The following is a 21,724-nucleotide window of genomic DNA, read 5'->3' as shown; positions in this document are numbered from 1 at the left end:
ATGAATTATTTTACTGACAGGACCACAATATTCTTTACTCAATTAATGACATCCAGACCAAATTAGAATCACTTAAAAATCGAACCACTTCTTTATCTCACTTCTTTATCTCAGAAATGATAATGATAATGACAGTAAGAATATTAAATGAGCACCTAATTTATTTATGGCACTTTACTAAATGTTGAACAAACATTATTTCACCTAATCCTTATAATCTCCTCAGGGGAGAATTTTTTAGTATCATTCCAATTTTACAAACAGGGAAATGGAAACAGAGAGGTGTAGTAACTTGCTGCTGTCACACAGGGAATTCCTGAAGGGCCAGGATTTGAAGGCAGACATTATGTTCCAGAGCCTAGAATCCTGACCCTCTCAATACACAGCTCATGTGGAATATCACCAAGGTCTGGCAGTCCTTCAGTATATTTCTCCTCCTTATTTGTGGCTACTGCTTTTTCTTTTAAGATTCATTTATTTATTTTAGAGAGAGGGAGGGAGAGAAAGCACGAGCCAGGGGCGGGACAGAAGGAGGAGAGAGAGAATCTCAAGCTGACCTCCCACTGAGCACAGCTCACATCATAGGGCTCCTTCTCGTGACCGTGAGATCATGACCTGAGCCAAAAGTCAGACCATTAAATGACTGAGCCACCCAGGTAGATGCTCCTTTTGCTACTACTTTCATATAATTTGTCTTTTTTCTTTTTTGTCTTCATATATCATGTAGACCCTTGTAATGGTGTCCTAAGCAATCCTGTTATCTTGTTTCTAAGCCATCTTTCTAATGAATCTATGTCATGCCCGCACATGTTATTATGTTCAAGTATTTCATATGATTTCTTTGTCTTCAAGGCAATTCAACATTTCTTTACTATTTATGCAATAATTTACCCTTTCACAAAATAGTATTAAGGACCTACAATGTTTTAGGCATTTGGGTGGGCTAAAAATTCTGTCACAGTTTAGCCCATCAGTAAAAATAGATACTACTATTACTACTAATAATAATAGTAATTATAACCATAGCAATGAACATGTATTGATCACTTGCTGTGTGATTCCTGTGGAGCAAGAATTATAATCACCACTTTTCTTTTGAGGAAATTGAAGCAGAGAGAGCTTTGCAAGATTCTCCAATGTCACCTGTCTATTAAAATTAGAGATGATAAACATCAGTTTCTTAACATGCTTTAAAATACTTTATGCTGTCACTTTTAAAGCTCTCATGTCTATTACTTTATCAATCATACCTGATGCTCCAACCTTAAAGAGGCCTGGTCATGCCATGTTTGCATGGCTCTACACTTACAGTGTATTTCCTAACCTATGTACCTGGGAAAAAGATACTTCTTTCCAGGGCTGCTCAATTTTTCACTGATCATCCTCTCCCTCAAAAACACACAGGTGAGCAGAATATATACATGTTCAAATAATGATGAGTCCAGGGGTGCCTAGGTGGCTCCTTCGATTAACGTCTGGTCATTATCTCAGGGTTCTGGGTTTGAGTCCTACATCAGGTTCCCTGCTCACAAGAGTCTGCTTCTCCCTCTTCCCCTCCCCCCACCCTCATGCTATCTCTCTTTTCCTCTCTCAAATAAAATATTTTAAAAAAATGATGAGTCCAAAACTAAAAAATATGTTAGATATGAAACTAGTAAATGAAGGAGTCATCAGCTCTGTTTGAGGCTTTGCAGGAAAACTATAGAGAATGCTATAAATTTGAGCTGAGCTTGGAAATAAAAAGATCAGGAGTTTGCCAAGTAAGCAATTGTAGATCCACATTTAAAGGACATAGTCATAGGGGCACCCGGGTGGCTCAGTTGTTTAAGTGTCCTACTCTTGACTTTAGCTCAGGTCATGATCTTAGGGTCGTGAAATTGAGCCCTGTGTGGGGTTCTGTGCTCAGTGGGGAATGTGCTTGAGATTCTCTCTCTCTCTCTCTCCCTCTGCCCCTCCCCTGCTCTCCCTCTCTCAAATAAATAAATAAATAAATAAGATACTAAAAAATAAAGGCTATAGTCCTGAAATACGGCATAATTGAGGAATTATGAATAATTTGGTATGGATGGGATTTAAAATGTAAAGAAAAGGCACACCAGAAATAAAGCTAGGGGCACCTGGGTGCTCAGTGGGTCAAGCCTCTGCCTTCAGCTCAGGTCATGATCTCAGGTCGAGCCCTGCATCGGGCTCTCTGCTCAGCAGGGAGCCTGCTTTTCCCTCTCCCTCTGCCTGCCTCTCTGCGTACTTGTGATCTCTCTCTCTCTCTGTCAAATAAGTAAATAAAATCTTAAAAAAGAAAAGAAATAAAGCTAAAGAAATGGGGTTCCGGTTTTAAGAACACTCTTGGCCAAGTACAATTCTCAAGATAAATAGGAGTTTCTTTTGATATTCTCAGAGATGATTCAAACTATTTGGAATATATAAACTATTTCCTTTAATTAATTTTTAAAGAAAGGAAGTGCATTTGAAGGACCATCTGAAGGGCATACGTCTTTTAGAAATGCCTGCTGTCAAACAGCACTAATTCCCTTGATGTTAGTCTCAGCATGACACAGATATCCTATCAGCACTTGCCAGTTCCCAAAAACGTTTCAGATCTGACTATATGTTGTACTGCAGCAGTATAAAATACCCCAGCACGTGAAGATTTCAACAATTATCATTAAATCTGAACAAAGCAAGTTTCTACTCAAATGTAGGTCGAAGAACACATCGCTTTCTAAACACAGCTCCAAGTTTAAAGCAGATATGATTCTTCTACCCCACAAATAATGAAAGACTCTTGAGTTGAGTCCTTAATTTCTTCTTGTTAAGCCATCATCTGGGCATGAAATTCCTCTAAGATATCATTAGCTAGCACGCATATGATCTCCTTCCACTTTGGAAGAGATATAAACCTTTAAATAAAGGAAGTTTCTTTCTTTCTTTTTTTTTTAAGATTTTATTTATTTATTTGGCAGATATAGGGACAGTGAGAGAGGAAACACAAGCAGGGGGAGTACGAGAGAGAGAAGCAGGCTTCTTGCCAAAGCAGGGAGCCTGATGAGGGACTCGATCTCAGGACCTTGGGATCATGACCTGAGCTGAAGGCAGATGCTTAAGGATTGAGCCACCCAGGCGCCCCATAAAGGCAGATTCTTAGGCTGAGCCAAAGTCATCTTTCTTGTGAACTCTTGCTCTCTCATCTGGCTTCATCTCAAACAAAATAAAACATAGCTGGTGCCAAAACAAACCAAAAAATGAAACCAAACCGATAATCTCTTTTGTGGTGAAAACTTATTAAGCACTTGAAAAGAGATCTCTTCAATAAATATCCTCTTTCATTTTTCCTAAAGTGTTTGAACCCTGGGCAAAGGGAAATTTTTCCATGCAGAAGTGACTTCGAGATTCCATTCTAGCTTTTCTTTATTCATGAATCTGTTAGTAACACATTAATCTACACCATAAGTTGGCTTCCTCATATCGTTTACTCTGTGTACATGGTTAGACTAACCAAAATTTACTCCTTTAAGAGATTTCTTTCCAGCTAAACCTGTGACTGCATTTTAACATAGAAGCTATTCATTTGATTTTTGTACCTGGATTTAGTTCCTTTGATCAATAATTTAAACTTCCCCCATGGCATAAGTAACTGAATTTGTCTTTCTTTCTTTCTCTAGAAGTAAATAAATGAAGACATGAAGAACAAATATGAGAAAGAATTCCTTAGAATTACTTCCTTTTGTTTAGTAATATAAACTACACAATATGATTTAAAGAAACATTAACATATTATCATTTATTTCTTTCCAGACTCTGAAGAAGTATAAAGCATTCTAGTATCAAAACTATTTCTCGGGGGCACCTGGGTGGCTCAGTGGGTTAAAGCCTCTGCCTTCAGCTCAGGTCATGATCCCAGAGTCCTGGGATTGAGCCCAGCATTGGGCTCTCTGCTCAGTAGGGAGCCTGCTTCCCTTCCTCTCTCAGCCTGCCTCTCTGCCTGCTTGTGATCTCTGTCTGTCAAATAAATAAATAAAATCTTAAAAAAGAAACTATTTCTCAAACCTTAGTAAATACAAGGGTGGCACAGTTGGTTAAGCAACCAACTCTTGGTTTCGCTGAGGTCATGATCTCAGGGTCTTGAAATCAAGCCCCACATCAGGCTCTGTGTTCAGTGCTTAGTCTGCTTGGGATTCTCTCTCCCTCCTCCTCTGCCCCTCTCCCACCCTGTGCTCTCTTTCTCTAAAAATTAAAAATAGGTTTAAAATAACCTGATTCTTAAGTTCAGATGTTCTCTGTGGTCCATACTCAGACATCACAAATAAAATGTATGGGAGTCAAAGTAATTTTGTAGCAAATTTTCTTAGACCAGTTTGTGACTGGTTGATTGAAACTGCACATCAGAGATAAATTTTTGCTTTATCTTTCTAGTCTTCCAGCTTTTTTGAGTTCTTTGGCCCCTTTTAGCCTTAAAGCCCTGTGCTCTACACAACTAAGAACTCTAATTATTTAAACAGATAATGGAATTTGTAGTTTGCATTTGGCAGGCACAGAGATAGTATTTCCATGATTTTCTCCCCTGGAAACCTTCTAAAGTACCAAGAAATCAAGACATAAAATTACAGGGGCGACTAGGTGGCTCAGTCAATTAAGTGACCAACCCTTGGTTTTGGCTCAGGTCATCAGCTCATGGGTAATGGGATTAAGCTCCATTTCCACTTCCAGCTTTCAGCTCAGTGCGAAGTCTGCTTGGGATCTTCTCCCTATGCCCCTCCCCCTAATTGTGGGCACTCCCATACTCTCTCTCATAAATACATAAATCCTTCAAAAAAGAAACAATATTACAAATTCTATTTCTAGCAAAACAAGAAGAGTGCTAAAAACTATGTACCCACATAAGTAGAAGAGCTTCTAAAAGCTACACAAATATAACAAAAGAGTTTACAAAAGAAGGCAAATAGCATGCATGACATGCTTAGCAAACAAAAATATAGCTCTGTAAACAGAGGGGCCCACTTTCAGTTGCAAATTTATGATATTTGGGATTTCTATTCGATGCAGTTGAATAGAATCCTAAATAATTCAGAATGTTACCCAACTGAAGTGCTCTAGTCATAAAACCTAAATTCTGGATGCAGTTGAACAGAATGGGTGGAAAAATACATAATAACTCAGATATTGTAGGTTGGAGAGCTGATGCCTTGTTATCCCTGATAAGATATTTGAATAAATGTCACCTTGAAAAGAAAACCATGTGCTCTCTGAAGCTGAAAAATCAGAGGGTGTACTTGGAGAACAAAAAGACTGGAAAAAATTGGAATGCTGGCACAGCATAAATCCTCCTTGCCACTTCTAGTACTTACAAGAGAGAGCTGAACTCACACTTGAGGTAGCCAGACTACAAGAAAAAAAATGGAAGGAAAGGGACATCTGGGTGGCTCAGTGGTTGACCATCTGCCTTTGGCTCAGGTCATGATCCCAGCATCCTTGGACTGAGCCCCATATTGGGCTCCCTGCTTGGCAGGAAATCTGCTTCTCCCTCTCCCACTCCCCTGCTTGTATTCCCTTTCTTGCTATCAAATAAATAAATAAAATATTTTTTTATTTTTATTTATTTTTTATTTTCAATTTTTTATTTCAAATTCTTATTTTCAATTTTTATTTTCAATGTTATTTTCAGAAAAACATTATTCATTATTTTTTCACCACACCCAGTGCTCCATGCAAGCCGTGTCCTCTATTTTTTTAAAAATGGAAGGAAAAATACCAATTTTGTAAGGGAGACATGTTCTGCCTACAACTACCACATAATGTAATGAGAGATCTGTAATTTGGAACTTGCAGGACTGGAAAAAAAAAAACAAACAAAAACCAAAACCCTAAGTATCCTATACTCCAAACTGAGGTGGTGATAAAACTGTAGGCTTAGCAGAACATAGAATTGACACTCCACATACAAAGATCATAGCCTACCAGCAACACCAGGGCTGTGGTCTTGTTTTTCCTCCCAAACCCTAGGTTTTAAATGACCTTAGGGGACCAGCCAATAAATTCAGAGGAAGGGGCTGGTCATAGCAAAGATCAGAGTCTGTAAATACACTCCTTGACTCTGGTTACTTTCATGTGGAGAAAATTGACTAGAAGGGCACTAAGTTTGGGGAGAATTGTTTTTGCTGACTTTGAGGACAGTGGACATCGGCCAATGATAAGTCAACCTGTAAAGCAATCCAAAGGTCTCTAAACCGATGTCAGCAGAAAGTGGGTTGTGAGAGGTGTGCAGCCTCCAAACCACACTCAGATATGACGGTGGAGAGCATGCAGTAGAAGGAACTGCCCCGAGAACAGCAGTTGGGCTCATGAAGGACATGGACAGAGGACTGCTTCTCAGAGGGCAGAGCCTGGCCGATCAGACTGGTTTACCGTGAGCTCCCTCGGTCGCCTCTCAACTTATCATTCTTGACCAACAGGATTTGATAGTTACTGCAGAAAAACAACTCCAGGTACTTCTTGGTGACCACAGAACCACACAAACAGCTTTAAACTGCTTATCTATTTGGCTTATTTTAGTAAGAAAAATAAACTTTTTTTTTATTCACTCTTATTTGGTTTTCTTTTGGTTGCTGTTAAACTTCATGCTAACTAATATAAAATACAATTCATAGGAAAACATTTAGAAGAAAATGATCAGTCTGACATACAATAATGCTTACACATGCCCAAATACAGGCAAAGTCCCCCCAAAAAGGTTATGTAGAGAAAATATAGTCCATAGTTAGTTGTAGCCTGATACATGATGATAAAATATTATGGAGACATAATATGACAACATAAAGTTGCATAATATGACTAAGTTAAGGTCAGATATGTCTCTCATCTAAAAAGTAATCCAATCAGAGTTCTTTTTAAAATAAATCTGAATTCTAGGATGAATACAAGTGATGTGCCTAGAACAAAATGTTTCAGAAAGATTGAAAATAAGAGAATAGAAAATAAATAAAGCAATTGTGATATTAATATCAGACAAATTTGATTCAGAACAAGAATCATTAAACCATAAAAAATGGGAAAGTCTGCAATACTAAAAAGCACAGTTCATAATGACCACATAAAGGTCATAGGAAGATCTATGTCTGAGATGCGCAGAGAATCAATTCATCAATTATATGATACAGTCACTGGTATACTCAGTGGAAAACCTATAAGGTTTTCCTTATGAATTTATGAACTAGGAAAGAATCAACATTAATTAGGCACTGAACTCAAGAAATTAAATCAGTCAGAAATCAGAAAGGAATTAATAGAAAGAAAAATTATAATGAATTAGGAAATGAAAATAGTATTAATCTTCAAAAATCCAAATGCTGGTTCACTAAAAAAAAGCAAAATCAAACTAATTTTATCTAATAAAAGAAATTAAAAGTATAAATAAAGTCACACATAATAAAAGATAAGAGAAATGTTATTGATAGAGAAGTAATTTCAGAAAGGTCTTTAAATACTGATATGAAATTATAGTCAAGATATTGTACTAAGTGAATATAAGGTACAGAACAATTTACAAAATATGCCATCACTTGAACAACAAAATGACATGAAACTTACATATAGATTTGTTTGTATTTACATTTATACATATAAATACACTTAAATACATTTATTATATTTATTATACATATAAATACATTTATACATATAAATGTAAATACAATATATACTATATATGTTATATGTATATAAAATATATATATTTTTTCTTTTGGAGATATATTGTGTAAATACAAATATATATATATATATATATATATATATATATATATATATATACCAGCCATGGAAGTTGCCCATGAAGAGCAGAACTAGACAGTTGGGGATATCTTTCAGAAAGAGCTTACACTTTCATTTCAAAGTGTGAACCATTAAACACACACACACACACACACACACAAAGTGTGAACCATGTGACTATATTGTCTAATCAAGAGATCTGTTTTAAAAAGTAAAGAAGAATGGTTGAAAAGCAGATATGTATATTCAGATTTGTGCCTTAGAAGACTGTCGTTTTCCAATCAGAGGATAATTTCTATGTAGCTAGAGGTAGACACCATTTACAACATCAGGTAATGCACATAGGAACAAGTGTAGATCAGGATGTATCTGAAGTAAAGCCTTCGGTTAGTGGACACAGAGCACCACATGACCACATCTCTACATGGTGAATGGTTTTGCTCTTAGGTGGCTTTCCCTAGAGTCTTTCTTTTACCATACCAGTAATCGTTACGTCAATATGTTACTGTTAAAGAAGGCATCACTTTTCAACGTTATCATTTGTGTAAATGTGATTGGTATAAAATATTTGAGATTTTCCTTAAACCTGGCCAACTCACAGCTCACTTTGGAACTGCTAACAGAGGTTGCAGTGAAATACACAAAAGCATTCAGAAAACAGAAGTTCTTACATAGAAAGATGGAGCCCGAGGGTTAGTCATGCATGTTTACCCAACATATTTTTAAAACCATTTGGAGACATTCCCATGAAACACATATTTAAGTTCTATCTTCAAAATTTTAATCCTTAATCTTTCAATACTTCCATGGATTTAAAAATGACTCAATTGTTTTGTTTCTTAATGAACAAGCGTAGGGAAAAGAAGAGAGAGAGGCAAACCAAGAAACAGACTCTTAACTACGGAGAACAAACTGATGGTTACCAGAGGGAAGGTGGGGCCGATGAGATGGACGGGGGCATTTGTGAAGAGCACTGGGTGTTCTTTGTAAGTGTCCAATCACTTATTTGTACAGCAGAAACTAATATTACACTGTATGTTAACTAGCATATTTTTAAGATTTTATTTATTCATTTAGAGAGAGAGAGAAAGAGAGGTGAGGGAGGGGCTGAGGGAGAGAGACAATCCCAAGCGACTTGTTTCCCCAACGAGCGCAATGCAGGGCTGACATGAATGTGAGATCATGACCTGAGCCGAAATCAAGCGGTGGTCACTCAACCAACTAAGCCATCCAGGTGCCCCTTAACTAATTGTTATTTAAATAAAAACAAAAACAGGGCACGTGGGTGGCGTAGTTGGTTAAGCATCCAACTCTTGGTTTCAGCTCAGGTCATGACCTCAGGGTTGTGAGAATGATCTCCGCACTCAGTGGGGAGTCTGCTTGGGATTCTCTCTCTCTCTCCCACTGCCCCTCCCTCTGCTCAGTCTCTCTCTTTCTCCCAAATAAATAATTAAATCTTTTTTAAAAAATTGCTGAAAAACTAAAGTGAACAAACACAAAATAAAACAAGTCATACCTGTGACCAAGTCACGAAATGAATTATAAAAATATAATTCATCTGAAACACATGATGAAATAGACATTTTCTGGTTTCTTGCCTGAGAGCTAATCATAAGGACCAATGTTTCTCATCAGTTTCAAGGATCTTACTGGAAATTTACACTCCTGGAATTCGACATCTTCATACGTTGACTGAAAGTCTTACCTGAGCAGGTAACTTTAGCTTCTTCATAGTGATCACAGCTAAGGCCGCCCCACTGCCAGTTCTGGCAGTCCCAAAGAGAAGATTCATTTCCAACACAGCTGCTTAAAAATAGCCATGTATCTGTTGCCTTAACTTTGGAATAACTCTGATAGGACGTTTTGAGAGCAGATCCACATCCCAAATGCCTGCAAACCACATCGGCTTCTTTCAGTCCCCAGCCTCTGTCACATACTTTCCCTAGCAGCTTCTGAATTTCCACCTCCACTGTCCCGGCACAGCGGCTGCCTCCACCAACAAGTCTCAGCTCCAGATCGGATCCATCTGCAAAAGAAACAAAAACTTAGTCCATAGAGACATATGGAGGTTAGCAACCAAAGGATAGAGTTGTTTGTTTTTATCTTGCTCCTTCCCAGATACTGAGGCATTGGAAATGATGACTTATCCATCTCCTGATTTTTTTTTTTAACAGCCAGTATAGGCCGTGAGTTTGGTTAGAAACAGGATTATAGTTGCAAGGGTTAATAAAAACCGTTGATGGCAGAAAAATATGAGCAAGTCAGAAATTTGTTAAAAAGGGGGGTGGGAGGTTGGGGTACCAGGTGGTGGGTATTATAGAGGGCACGGCTTGCATGGAGCACTGGGTGTGGTGAAAAAATAATGAATACTGTTTTTCTGAAAATAAATAAATTGGAAAAAATTTTAAAAAAAAGACATAACATTCTGTGTCTCGGACTTAGAATCTGAAATATGGTCCCTAAGAGCAGCCTGAATAATTACTACAGAAAATAATCAGACAACCCTCCAAGCTAGTCAAATAAGGAATGGGGACATCTGGGTGGCTGAGTAGGTTGATTATCCAACTCTTGGTTTCAGTTCAGGTTGTGATCTCAGATCTGTGATCTTGGGATCCTGATCTTGGGGTTGTGGGATCAAGCCCCAGTGTGGAGTCTGCTTGTGGATTCTCTCTCTCCCTTTCCCTCTGCCCATATTCTCCAAATGATGATAGATAGATACATAAACTCTTTTTAAAAAGAAAGAAAGAAAAAAAAGAATGTGTTTATGATTCCTTACAACAAGATAATAATTAGTTATCTCTATCTCTCCCATCTTTCCCATTCCTACTCCTAAAGAACACAGGTCTTTCCTTCTCTGTTTTTCTTTTTATTTTAACTTACCAGAACATGTCACACCAGCATCTTCATTATGATTGCAATAATGCTTTCCCCATTCGTGGTGTCTACACTGCCAGAGAGCAGATTCATGTCCATGGCAGGAAACACTGTCAAGCCAAATGTGTCCCGTTCCTTCACTGGTGTTAACTCGACCAGTGGCGGTGATGGCAGTTGGACATCCCAGTTGTTTACATACGACAGCGGCATCATGACTATCCCAGCCATCATCACACACTGTCCCCCATTCCCCTTGGAATTTTACTTCTAATCTTCCTGAACATTCAGTGACTCCATCTACCAGTCTCAGGCTGAGATCTGCTCCATCTGTAAGAGAGGCACAAAAAAAAATCATGATAAAGAAACAAAAATAAGGGAGGACTCTAAGTAGTGACAGAGAAACATGTAATAACACTGGAAATCATTAAAGGTGGATAAAGAGTAGTTTGGGCAAGAAGATAGGACTTTTCAGAATGGCTAGTATCAAAAAGATAAGAAATAACAAGTCTGGTGAGGATGCGGATAAAGGAGAACCTTCTTGTACTGTTGGTGGGAAAGAAAACTAGAGCAGCCACCATGGAAAACAGTATGGAGGTTCCTCAAAAAATTACAAATAGAACTACCTTATGATCCAGGAATTGCACTACTGGTTATTTTCCAAAAAAAATACAAAAACACTAATTTGAATGGACCTATGAACCTCTATATTTATAGCACATTATTTATGATAGGCAAATTATGGAAGCAGCCCATGTTCATTGATAGATAAACAGATAAAGAAGGTATGGTGTGTGTGTGTGTGTACTGGAATTTATATTATATATTATAATATATTATATTATAATGGAATATTATTCAGCTATAAAAAGAATAAAATCTTGCCATTTACAATAACATGGATGGAGCTAGACAGTATAATGCTAAGTAAAATAAGTTAGTCAGAGAAAGACAAATATCATATGATTTCATTTATATATGGAATTTAAGAAACAAAACAAATGAGCAAAGGGGAAAAAAGAGAGAGAGAGGCAAACCGAGAAGCAGATTCTTAACTATAGAGAAGTGTTGGTCCCCAGAGGGGAGGTGGAGGAGAGGATGGGTGAAACAGGTGAAGTACACTTATCAACATGAGCACTGAGTAATGCATAGGATTGTTGAATCACCAATTTGTACACTTAAAACTAATATAACACTGTATGTTAACTATACTGGAACTTAAATAAAACACTTAATAAAAAAAATTAAAAAGATAAATACCATATAATCCCATAATTCCACTAATGGCTATTTACCCAAAGAAAATGCAAATGCTAATTTGAAAAAAATACATGTACTTCTATGTTTACTGAAGCATTATTTACAATAGTCAGGATTTGGAAGCAGCTCAAATGTCCATCTATAGATGAATGGATAGAGAAGATGTGGTGTATAAATACGATAGAATATTACTCAGCCATCAAAAAGAATGGGATCTTGTCATTTGTAACAACATGGATGGACCTATAGGGTATAATGCTAAGTGAAATAACACAAACAAAGAAAGGCGAATATCATAGGATTTCATTTATATGTGGAATCTAAAAAACAAAACAAATGAATAGACTCTTATCTGTAAAGAACAAACTGGTGGCTGCCAGAAGAGAGGTGGGGGGATCAAGAGGCACAAACTTCTGGTTATAAAATAAATAAGTCAGAGAGATAAAATGTAAAACATAGGGAACACAGTCAATGACACTGTAATAACTCTGTATGGTGACAGATGGTGACCACACTTATTGTGTGAACAGCGAGTAATTTATAGAGTCATTGAACTAATATGCTGTACGCCTGAAACTAATATAGCATTTATGTCAATGATGCTTCAATAATAACTTTTTTAGAAGAAGAAGACAGGACTTTTCAGTACAGAGACCATGTGCTATTAAAAGAATTCCTGGGGCACCTGGGTGGCTCCATCAGTGAAGCGTCTGACTTTGGCTCAGATCATGTCTTGGGGTCCTGGGATCAAGACTTATGTCGGGTATTGTGCTCAATGGAGAGTCCGCTTCTCCCCTCTCCCTTTGCCGCCCCCCCTACTCTCAATCCCTCTATCAAATAAATAAATGAAATCTTTAAAAAAAAAAGGAAAGTAAAAATTTCCTAATGAGATCCAGGGGCTACATTTTATCTAGAGATTTGTTTGACTATCACAGAGTTTTTATTGGAATTATTTGTTTTTTCTTGCTAAATCCGTATTTGCATGCATTCAGGGGGTATGCCTGTTGCCCAGGACAACCTGGGCATACTCCTGGTTGCCCAGGACTCAACACTGACTTCTGCCTCTGACTCCTTAAGTATCTGTAACTACCCAGTTTGCGTCAAATGCCTGGTCCCTTTGTGACCACTTTCTAAGTCTAAAAGCAAGCAAAGAGAAAAGGGGACCTCAGCATTACCACTTTCACCTCCCCCAGTCAATATTCCTCAGAGAACAGAGCTTGATCTTGAGCAATGTCTTATAATAAATAAGTTGCCCCTTCCTTCTGGCAGTTTTAGCATTTGCTGCCCCAGTACTGTTTACTGTGAGTGCTAAGCATTGAGAAGAAATGTGCTGACTGGGGACCTGAAAAGATTTTGGTGGGGAAAGGAGAATGAAAGGTAAGCCCTGTGCTCTTTTCGATCCCCAGTCTCTCTCGCTTTCTTCAGCTAACAAATTCCATCTCTTCTGTAGGAATTTCATTCTTTGTAGTTTAAATAATAGATGGTCATGGTGTTCAACAACAACAAAGGCCAATGTAAGAAACAGAAAAAGAGCCAGAACCCCCACGACACTGTGTAAATGTTTGAGTGCCCCCGTGCCTGCAGCCAAGCGTACCCTCTCAATTTCCCAGTTTTCTGAGTCAGTATCCTCTTTCCTTAAAGTCAGTTAGTTAGTTAAAGTTTGAATCAAGTTTTCTTGATTGGAAAAAAAAAGATATCTGGTGAATACAGAGACATTTTTACTCTATTATATTTTTCTGAATGTTCTCTGGGATTCAGGACCTACTAGGTCAGCTTCAGGCTAAGAACTCAGGTGAAAAAGGGGTGTCATCCCTGCACACACAAATTCAATGTCCCTGTCCCCTGAGCAAGCATGAAACACGGAAGTCTCTAGACACAGAGTCTGTTCCTATCATAACACTAGCTTAAATGAGATTTTAATAGAAATCCAAACTATTTTTTATCATTTGATTCTGTAAATTTGAACTAATATTTTTGGGAAGGTGTGGGTTAAGGTTTTTGCAGGGAGAGGATGGTAAGGAGTGCGATTCATTTTTAAAACTCATGCCAAAAGTACAATTTGCTAGTTAGGCGGTTTTTTTCCCTTTCTCTTTTTCTTTCTTCTCTTTTTTTGGAGGGTTGGGGTGAATAAGGAGGACTGGGGTATTCTCCAAACACCTCCTTCTTTCCTCATGACTGGAATCTCAGTTTCACTGTTCATCCTTCCTCCCTAACCTAGTTATTCTCCTTTCAGTTAAGGTAAAATCTCCACAGGTATCAGGTGGGGAACCTGAAATCAGGTCATAATAAGATGATGGAGGATGCACGTCTCAATCTGTTTTTAAGAGTTCAGGCTTTTCAGACTCTCACCATTCTTTTGTCCTCTCAGGAAGAACAGAACAAACCCAGACCAGTCCTTACCCATGCAAATCACTCCAACGTCCTCAGAGTGATCACAGTTATGCTTTCCCCATCCTTCGTGTTTGCAGTTCCAGAGAGCTGACTCATTTCCACTGCATATAAGATCATCAAACCAGATTGGTCCAGAACCTTCTCCAAAATTAGCTGAACCAGAGAAACTGACAGCACTTCCACATTCGAGCTGTTTACAAGCCACAGACGCATGATCTATGTTGAAGTTATCATCACACACTGTTCCCCACTGTCCTTCGAACATGACCTCTATTCTTCCAGAACACCGGTTTCCTCCATTCACCAGCCTCATCTTCAAATTGGATCCATCTAGAGCAGAGAAAAGACCAGAGTTCAGAAGTCATATTCATTCAGAAGTGACTGTAGGCAATAAGATTGTTCTGGGTGTTTGAGATTTGATGCTGTCCTTAAAAATGGTGCCTCATTTTGGATGTTGCCCATCTTTACACATTGGGAAATTTTAATTGTTTAAAGACCAGCTAACAACTAGCACTTTCATCTACACCTACTCACCAAGGAAAATGCTTTACTTTCCGCTTTGTTTTATTTCCTTCCATTATTAAGACAAAGTAAGCACCCTTTTATATAGAAATTGGTCAATTTGACTTAAAGCACTTATTTTAAAAACTAGAGAAAGTAAAATTAGCTCATCCAACAAAGTAGCAAAAATGGCAAACTGAGGTCAAGTATAAAATTAGAAAACAGGAAAAAGGGAAAAATAAAAATGCCCAAGCATGCACAATAGTTTGCAAATCATCCTATGGTATACCAAATTAATAAAAATTAAGGAAAAATAAATCAAAATAATTCATTTCTTACCCATCTCCTGTTTGAATCAAAGCTTCCCCTCCCCCAAAGCATCTGGTACCATTTTTAGCAAAGAACAGCTTTTTCATAAAGGAAAATCTCTCTATACACTCTTCCCTAGATTTTCTATGAGGACTAAAATACCCAAGAAAAGGAGATGTGGGATGAAATTTGGGGACATTTGAAAAACAAAAACTGTTTGGGCTTGAACAAAATTTTAGAGGCTCTCTTTTTGAGAAAGGGAGTTGCTTTTAAAAGCTCCAAATACAGGCAAAGACCTCCTACTTAACAGGATTTTTTTCTTACTCTGGACAATTAATAATCATAAAAGCAATAGTTCACAATTAAAATATGCATCTGGCACTCCAGTGTATCACCTATGCTATCAATCTTCATAGCACTGCGCTTTTTGGGTTATTCCCACTAGCCCTACTTCACAGATAAGTATTCTTGGTACGCCTCATCATCACAGTGTCACCCACTCAGAAAAGAGCAGAGCTAGGAGGTGAAAAGAAAAAGCAGTCTAACACCAGCATTTATTTTCCTGACTGATATACTATATTGTCCCTGTGTGTGTGATAATAGCAAAACCTCCCGTGAGATAGAGGCTTTGAGCATTAAGCATTAGATACAGCCTCTGAAATCTCATGAAACTAGGGAGTCCTTGGGTGGCTAGGCATGCACCAGTTGACGCATTCACTGTGTAAACTTCAAAAAGAAAATTTGATCAAATCTATCCTTCAGTAGGAAAAACCAGAAAACAAGAGTTTAAAGTGCTACACTGATGGCTCAGCTTAAAGCGTTGGCTCTGTAGGCTGCAATAGTTCTAGTAAGAGCCTGGCAAGAGTTGTTTGTTTGCTTGTTTGTTTTAAGATTTTATGTATTCATTTATTTGAGAGAGAGAGTGTGGAGAGGAGGAGCAGATGGAGAGGAACGAGCAGACTCTGTGCTGAGTGTGGAGCCAGACCCCGGGCTCCATCCCACCACCCCAAGATCATGACCTAAGCCAAAACCAAGAGTCTGATGCTCAACCAACTGAGCTACCTAGATTCCCTGAGCCTGGCAAGACTTATTAGGATTTTTAAATTTGCTGCAGATGTTACTATTGTTATTCCCTATCTTTCCGGTGTAATGATTAACAATAAAAAATTAGAAGAGGGAGGAGGGGGAAGAGGAGGAGTGGGGAGTGCAGGGATGGAAGGAAGGAAGAAGAAAAAGGTAGAGCTCTACATGTATTAAAGCACCGAGTTTTCAGAAACTGAAGTTTAAAAAAATTTAAGAACTTTGCTCAAAATAACATTCATGAGTAGCTGAGCTGGAATTTAGTTCCATATTTTTCTAGATACTCGCCTGTGTTGTTCCCAATATACCCCAGTACCTGGGGAGAGATGAGTCCTTTCTAAAAATCAATCCCATAGAGGAGACGGTTTCTGAGAAGGGGTCTAGGAGAGAGAGGCCAGTGAAATGAACAAGGAGAAATGGGAAGCCCAAGAATCTGAACTAGGTCATAAATATGACCTTGGGATTTATAGCAGAAAGGTCTGACACAGAACTTTCTGAGTTACTGTAAGGTCAACTGAGATGAAATTTTTGAAATGTTTTATAAATCAAAACCACCATGGAACACCTGGGTGGCTCAGTCAGTTAAGCATCGGACTCTTGATTTTGGCTCAGGTCGTGATCTCAGGGTCCTGGGATTAAGCCCTGTGTTGAGCTCTGCCCTCAGGGAGGGGGGCTGTTTGAGAATTCTCTCTATATTCTCTCTCCTTCTCCCTCTGTGCTCCCCCAGCTCTCTCTCTTTCTCACAAATAAAATAAAGAAATCCTAGAACCCCACCACACACACAACAATTCACCATTAAATGAAATGAATAGCATTATATACTGAAAAAAGTAATTATACTTAGCAAAACATCCTTCCTTCAACAAAGGATTAGTGCTAGGAATATTTATTTCTCAATTCAGTAAGTTGATTATCAGGGAATGGACAAAAAGGTCAAAGCCCAAAAGCAGCACGTTACTGAGAAAGAGGAAAAAGAATTCACTTAGATATGATATTTTTAAGTAGGAGTAGAGACTTACAGTAAGATTACTGACTGTAAAATGAGGCTGGTCACTTCCTCATTGATTGTGGTATTCATAATCTCTTTTGATTTCTTTTCAGTGGGGTTTGTCATGCATCTTCCGGCCTTGTGGCAACAGTTTGGGTGATTTTATATAGGAAACAGACGACTTACAGAAAACTGGCTCCTTTTCATTTTTAACCCATCTACATATTTCTCCCCCACAAAGCATTTCACGTCGAGGCTTTGACTTTCGCAAGTCCTACCTGAGCAGGTTATTACAACATCCTGCTGATGAGTGCAGTTATGCTTTCCCCATCCATCATGTTTGCAGTCCCAGAGAGCAGACTCATTCCCTCGACAAGAGACATGATCCATCCAGATGCGTCCAGAGCCTGCCCAGGAATTAGTCCATCCAGTGGCTTTGACAGCAGTGGGACATCCCAGCTGCCTGCAAATCACAGAGACCTCATCCATGCCCCAGCCATTATTGCACACAGTTCCCCATTCCTCCTGGACTTTCACCTCCAATCTCCCGGTGCACTTGTCTTCACCATCCTTGAGCCTCAGCCCCTTCTCTTCTCCCCCTGCAACAATGCGTAAAGACAGCCATTTGTCGGGATCCAAAGAGCACGTGGAGAATTATCATTCTTAGATTATTTATTTATTTTTCAAAGCCAGATTTGAGAAGCATTCCCAGACTCATCCATGGTATAATAGGAGAATGCTATTTCATGGGCACCCAAGTACAAATATCAGCATCACAGGCTTCAGATGAAGCAAGGACATAAAACCAGTTAAGCTAAGTAATGCAATAATGCCGGTTTATATAATCTCTGCAGAGAGTTTACTATGTAAATAATATATTACAAAATTTTATAGGTACCAGCCATGTAAGTTTCTCCAAATTCCTAAGATGGATAGAAAGAAGGCTCCTGATGAAGATGAAAAAACCAGTATTAAGTAATTTAATGCCCATTATACACATATAGGGAAAACATCAAGAATTTTTAAAAATACTAGTTGAAATCTGGCTGAAACTTTTCTACTTAAATGGAAGTCGAGATGGAGGTATTTTCCTATTACCTCCTATCTTGAAAAAAATCCCTCACCCTCCCCCAAACCACCCCCCTCAAATGTCCCAGCTACCATCCTATGATTACTTTAACATAGGAACCTGTGCCCTCACTGATGTCTATCTGGCCACCCTCAATACATTTTAAGGTAAATTTTGGCACTGAATTTATTAAAGTGTTCCTCAAATTCCATTTCATCCCGATAATTCCGAGTTTTTTCCTCCTCTGTATTGTTCCCTATTTTTTAGGTAGACATATTTTAAATCTCTAAGCGAAGTGAACATTTTTTTCCTGTGAAAGTTTATTTTATTTTTGGGGAAACCATGCTATTTTGTTCATATTTTGGTGTCACATGGTTAGGACCTATTTTCTGCTTTTAATGTCTGATCCCTTGAAATCATGAAGCATGTTTTCATGAAGCATTATTTGCATTTGACAAAGCACTCACCGAGAGAACTGGTGATCAAACAGGCACCAAGGATGGAGACTACAGCCACAGTGGAGGGACTCAAGAGTGTGAAACATCTTCTACAGTCTGTGAAAAAAAAACAGGAAGAAAAGGACAAAAGTATTGCCTTCCCAAAAAGAGCTTTGGAGAAGACAGATGGTTTCAGAGATTCAAGGTTAGCAAGAAAAGTCAAAATGGCAAGGTGGACAGGAAATATTCACACCCAGGATCACATAGTCTCAGTGAAATAGCTTTGGACATGTTCATGTTTACAGGTGACCTAAGGGTGAGGAATTAGGAGCAAGTTGCATATGGAAAAGAATTTCAAGAGCAGACCTTAAAACCTGGAAAATCGAAAAAGCACCAATGAAGATTAGCAGGGGCACAGAATGATAGTCAACTACTGAGATCTCCAAGCCCACTGGATCCAGATGGTTAAGTTCCAGGAGGGAACAGATTCTTTGTATCAAGGTCAGCTCTGCTTCACCAGTACTGACACCATGTCTGTTAAACAGTAGCTGAACACTGATGGACTAAAGTGACAATGTTTATATGTGAAAAACTAAATTACTGGATCTTATCCCTAGATAGAGCATAAAGCTCTAAAGCTTTTATTACTCTCACTCGTTATTCTTACTCTAACCTAACATAAAAGCAAGCACGTGTTGGTGGCCACACAGGAGCACACACTTTGGGATAAGTCACTGAAGTGTGCCCTTTGGACACACTTTCATGTGGTATGCTATACTGCGATTAAAAAGTTCAGAAAAATGGGCCTCTTGGTGGTTCAGTTGGTTAAGCATTGGCCTTCGGCTCAGGCTGCGATCCTGGGCTCCTGGGATCGAGTCCCCAATCAGCTGGCTCCCTGCTCAGCAGACAGTCTGCTTCTCCCTCTCCCTCTCCCTCTCCCACTGCTCATGCTCTCTCTCTCAAATAAAGAAATAAAATCTTTTTTTAAAAGAAAAGCTCTGAAAAAATTTTAAATGCTAAACAAGTCTAACATATCCATAAAAATCACAATGCAGATTTTAACACTCAGGGATGCTATTTAAATTTCCCTAAGTGATCAACTTGTAATCAATATTCATTCTTGTATGGTCTGTCCATGTTTTCTAACAATTGTTGCTTTCCTACTCAATCTGGTTCAGTTCATTTCAACTCCTTTCTTAATTTTACCTCAGCAATTTTACAAAACTGATGCCAAGTAATCTTTTTTGGTGCCAAATCTAATCTTTTTCCCCCATTTTCAATTCTGAATCTATGGCAGATACAAGTTACTGCCATAAAAGCTTAATGCCCACTTTTCATTCCTTACTTTCCCAATGCTAATCACTATTAAATAAGATTCACTGACTGTTAAGTTCATACTACATTTAAAAGTAAATGTAGAATAAATGAGAAGAGTTTACCAGCAGATCCAGAGTTTCCATGTGGGACCATTCTGAGTTTGTCCAGTCCAAAGTTCTAATGATTTCTAAATCTTCTTGTATTTTTCTTTAGAAATGTTCTGCTAAAGAGGAGGACCACTAAGACTTCTAAAAATCATCTCACTTCCACAAAACAAAACAAAACAAAACAAAAAACCAGAAAGGCTACATAATGGAGGTGGAGTCAGTCAATAAAAAAAGGGAAGTCATTCATAAACTGAGGTTCCCTTTCATACTCATGTTTTCTTCAATATGGGATATGAAACAACCAAAAGAAATTGAGAAACATTTACTACAGATTTATAGAAATTAAGGGGAAATATTAACTCTGTCCTATTGTTATTGAAATGAATATTTAGATTTCAGTACTGTGTTTTGGACTAAAAGAAACAAAAATGGCAATCCTTATGTAGTTATGTCAAAAAAACTAAAGTGAAATAAGCAAAGCATAATTAAATAATATTATAAATCACTTGTAATACTATTACTATAATCAAATGTACCAAATGAATAATTTTCTATAGACTATGTACAGAACTTGCTTTTTCTTTTCTAATGAGATGAAGAGCAGCAATAAAATTAGCCATGACCATTATGGAGTCTGAAAATGGTGCAATACAAATTTATAAGACATAATTTAAGCTCTAAATATCTCAAATTCAAGTGACAGGAATACATACATTAGCAATAATAAGCAAAAGTTCAAAGCAAAAGGTGAAAAATAGAGAAAAAATGGTTATATCAACTGGGAGACAGGAATGAACAGTCAGAAAACTCTTTTCTGTGAGAAGATGCTTAAATTATGTCCTGAAATATAAGAAGGGCTTTGCCTCAAAGAAAAAAGATAAAGGGATTTAAGACATAAGAAAAAACACATACAAAACAACACAGCCATGTGAAAACATGGAAATTTGATGGTCCATGGTGGCATAAATATTCTCAGGTATTAGTGGTGGGCCAGAAGAGGGAAGTTTAAGAAGCTTCACCAGTTTTACAAGGAGATACTCCCTACAATCTGGTCAACAAGGGCATGCTGGAGTCCTTCCATTTCTTGGACATAACTAACCTCTTACATACATTGTTCCTTCTGTATGTATTGCTTCCCACCACTGTCTCTTGCATAAGCTAACCCTTACTCATCCAGCTTTTATTTCTTAGTTAAACACCACTTCGCTAGGAAAAAGAACCTTAACCTTGAATTATTCAGAAAAATGTGTTCTCCATGGTAACCTGTGCTTTGGAAATCATAACTTAAACTTTTTATAATTATTTATTGTTCATCTTACTTGTTGGTCTTAAAACACTAAGGAAAGGAAGTGTGTCTTCTTTTTTAGCAAGACATCCATCAGCCCTTGCCAAAGGGTAGGCACTTGATAATACTTATTTTTTTGTTATTGTGAAAAATGTTGTTGATAATGCTGCTACTGTTGCAGAGATAAACTGCAACATGAAGTTTACATGAAGAAAGGCATCCTGTATCTTATGTTATAAAGTCCTATGCCTTGGCATGGAACTCTCTCGAGCCAGTAAACTAGAGCAACCATGGGACTTATCTTGTTAGTTTCTCATCTCTCATGGATCACTGTCTCTTGTTGCC

At 38.0% G+C, this 21,724-nt stretch overlaps 1 protein-coding gene across 6 annotated transcripts in view; it reads right to left on the bottom strand.

The window, feature by feature from the left end:
• Window positions 1–20,289, bottom strand: part of CD163 (CD163 molecule) — a 31,490-nt gene extending 11,201 nt beyond the window's left edge. For 2 of the 6 annotated variants that reach the window (XM_044227993.1, XM_044227994.1), the window contains exons 1-6: window positions 20,110–20,288; window positions 18,701–18,787; window positions 17,443–17,763; window positions 14,296–14,616; window positions 10,645–10,965; window positions 9,470–9,790 (exon numbers count right to left, since the gene is read on the bottom strand). In XM_044227993.1, the coding sequence (XP_044083928.1) occupies window positions 9,470–9,790; window positions 10,645–10,965; window positions 14,296–14,616; window positions 17,443–17,763; window positions 18,701–18,787; window positions 20,110–20,140 (1,402 nt within the window). In that variant the 5' untranslated portion in view covers window positions 20,141–20,288. Of the gene's footprint in view, window positions 1–9,469; window positions 9,791–10,644; window positions 10,966–14,295; window positions 14,617–17,442; window positions 17,764–18,700; window positions 18,788–20,109 lie in introns of all 6 variants that reach the window. The other 4 variants (XM_044227991.1, XM_044227995.1, XM_044227992.1 and 1 more) reach the window with 4 other exon arrangements.
• Window positions 20,290–21,724: the final 1,435 nt, after the last annotated feature.

Source organism: Neovison vison, chromosome 12, assembly GCF_020171115.1.
Source record: "Neovison vison isolate M4711 chromosome 12, ASM_NN_V1, whole genome shotgun sequence".
NCBI lineage: Eukaryota > Metazoa > Chordata > Mammalia > Carnivora > Mustelidae > Neogale > Neogale vison.
Note: the sequence above shows the minus strand (reverse complement) of the source record. Positions and strands in the feature narration are given on the sequence as shown.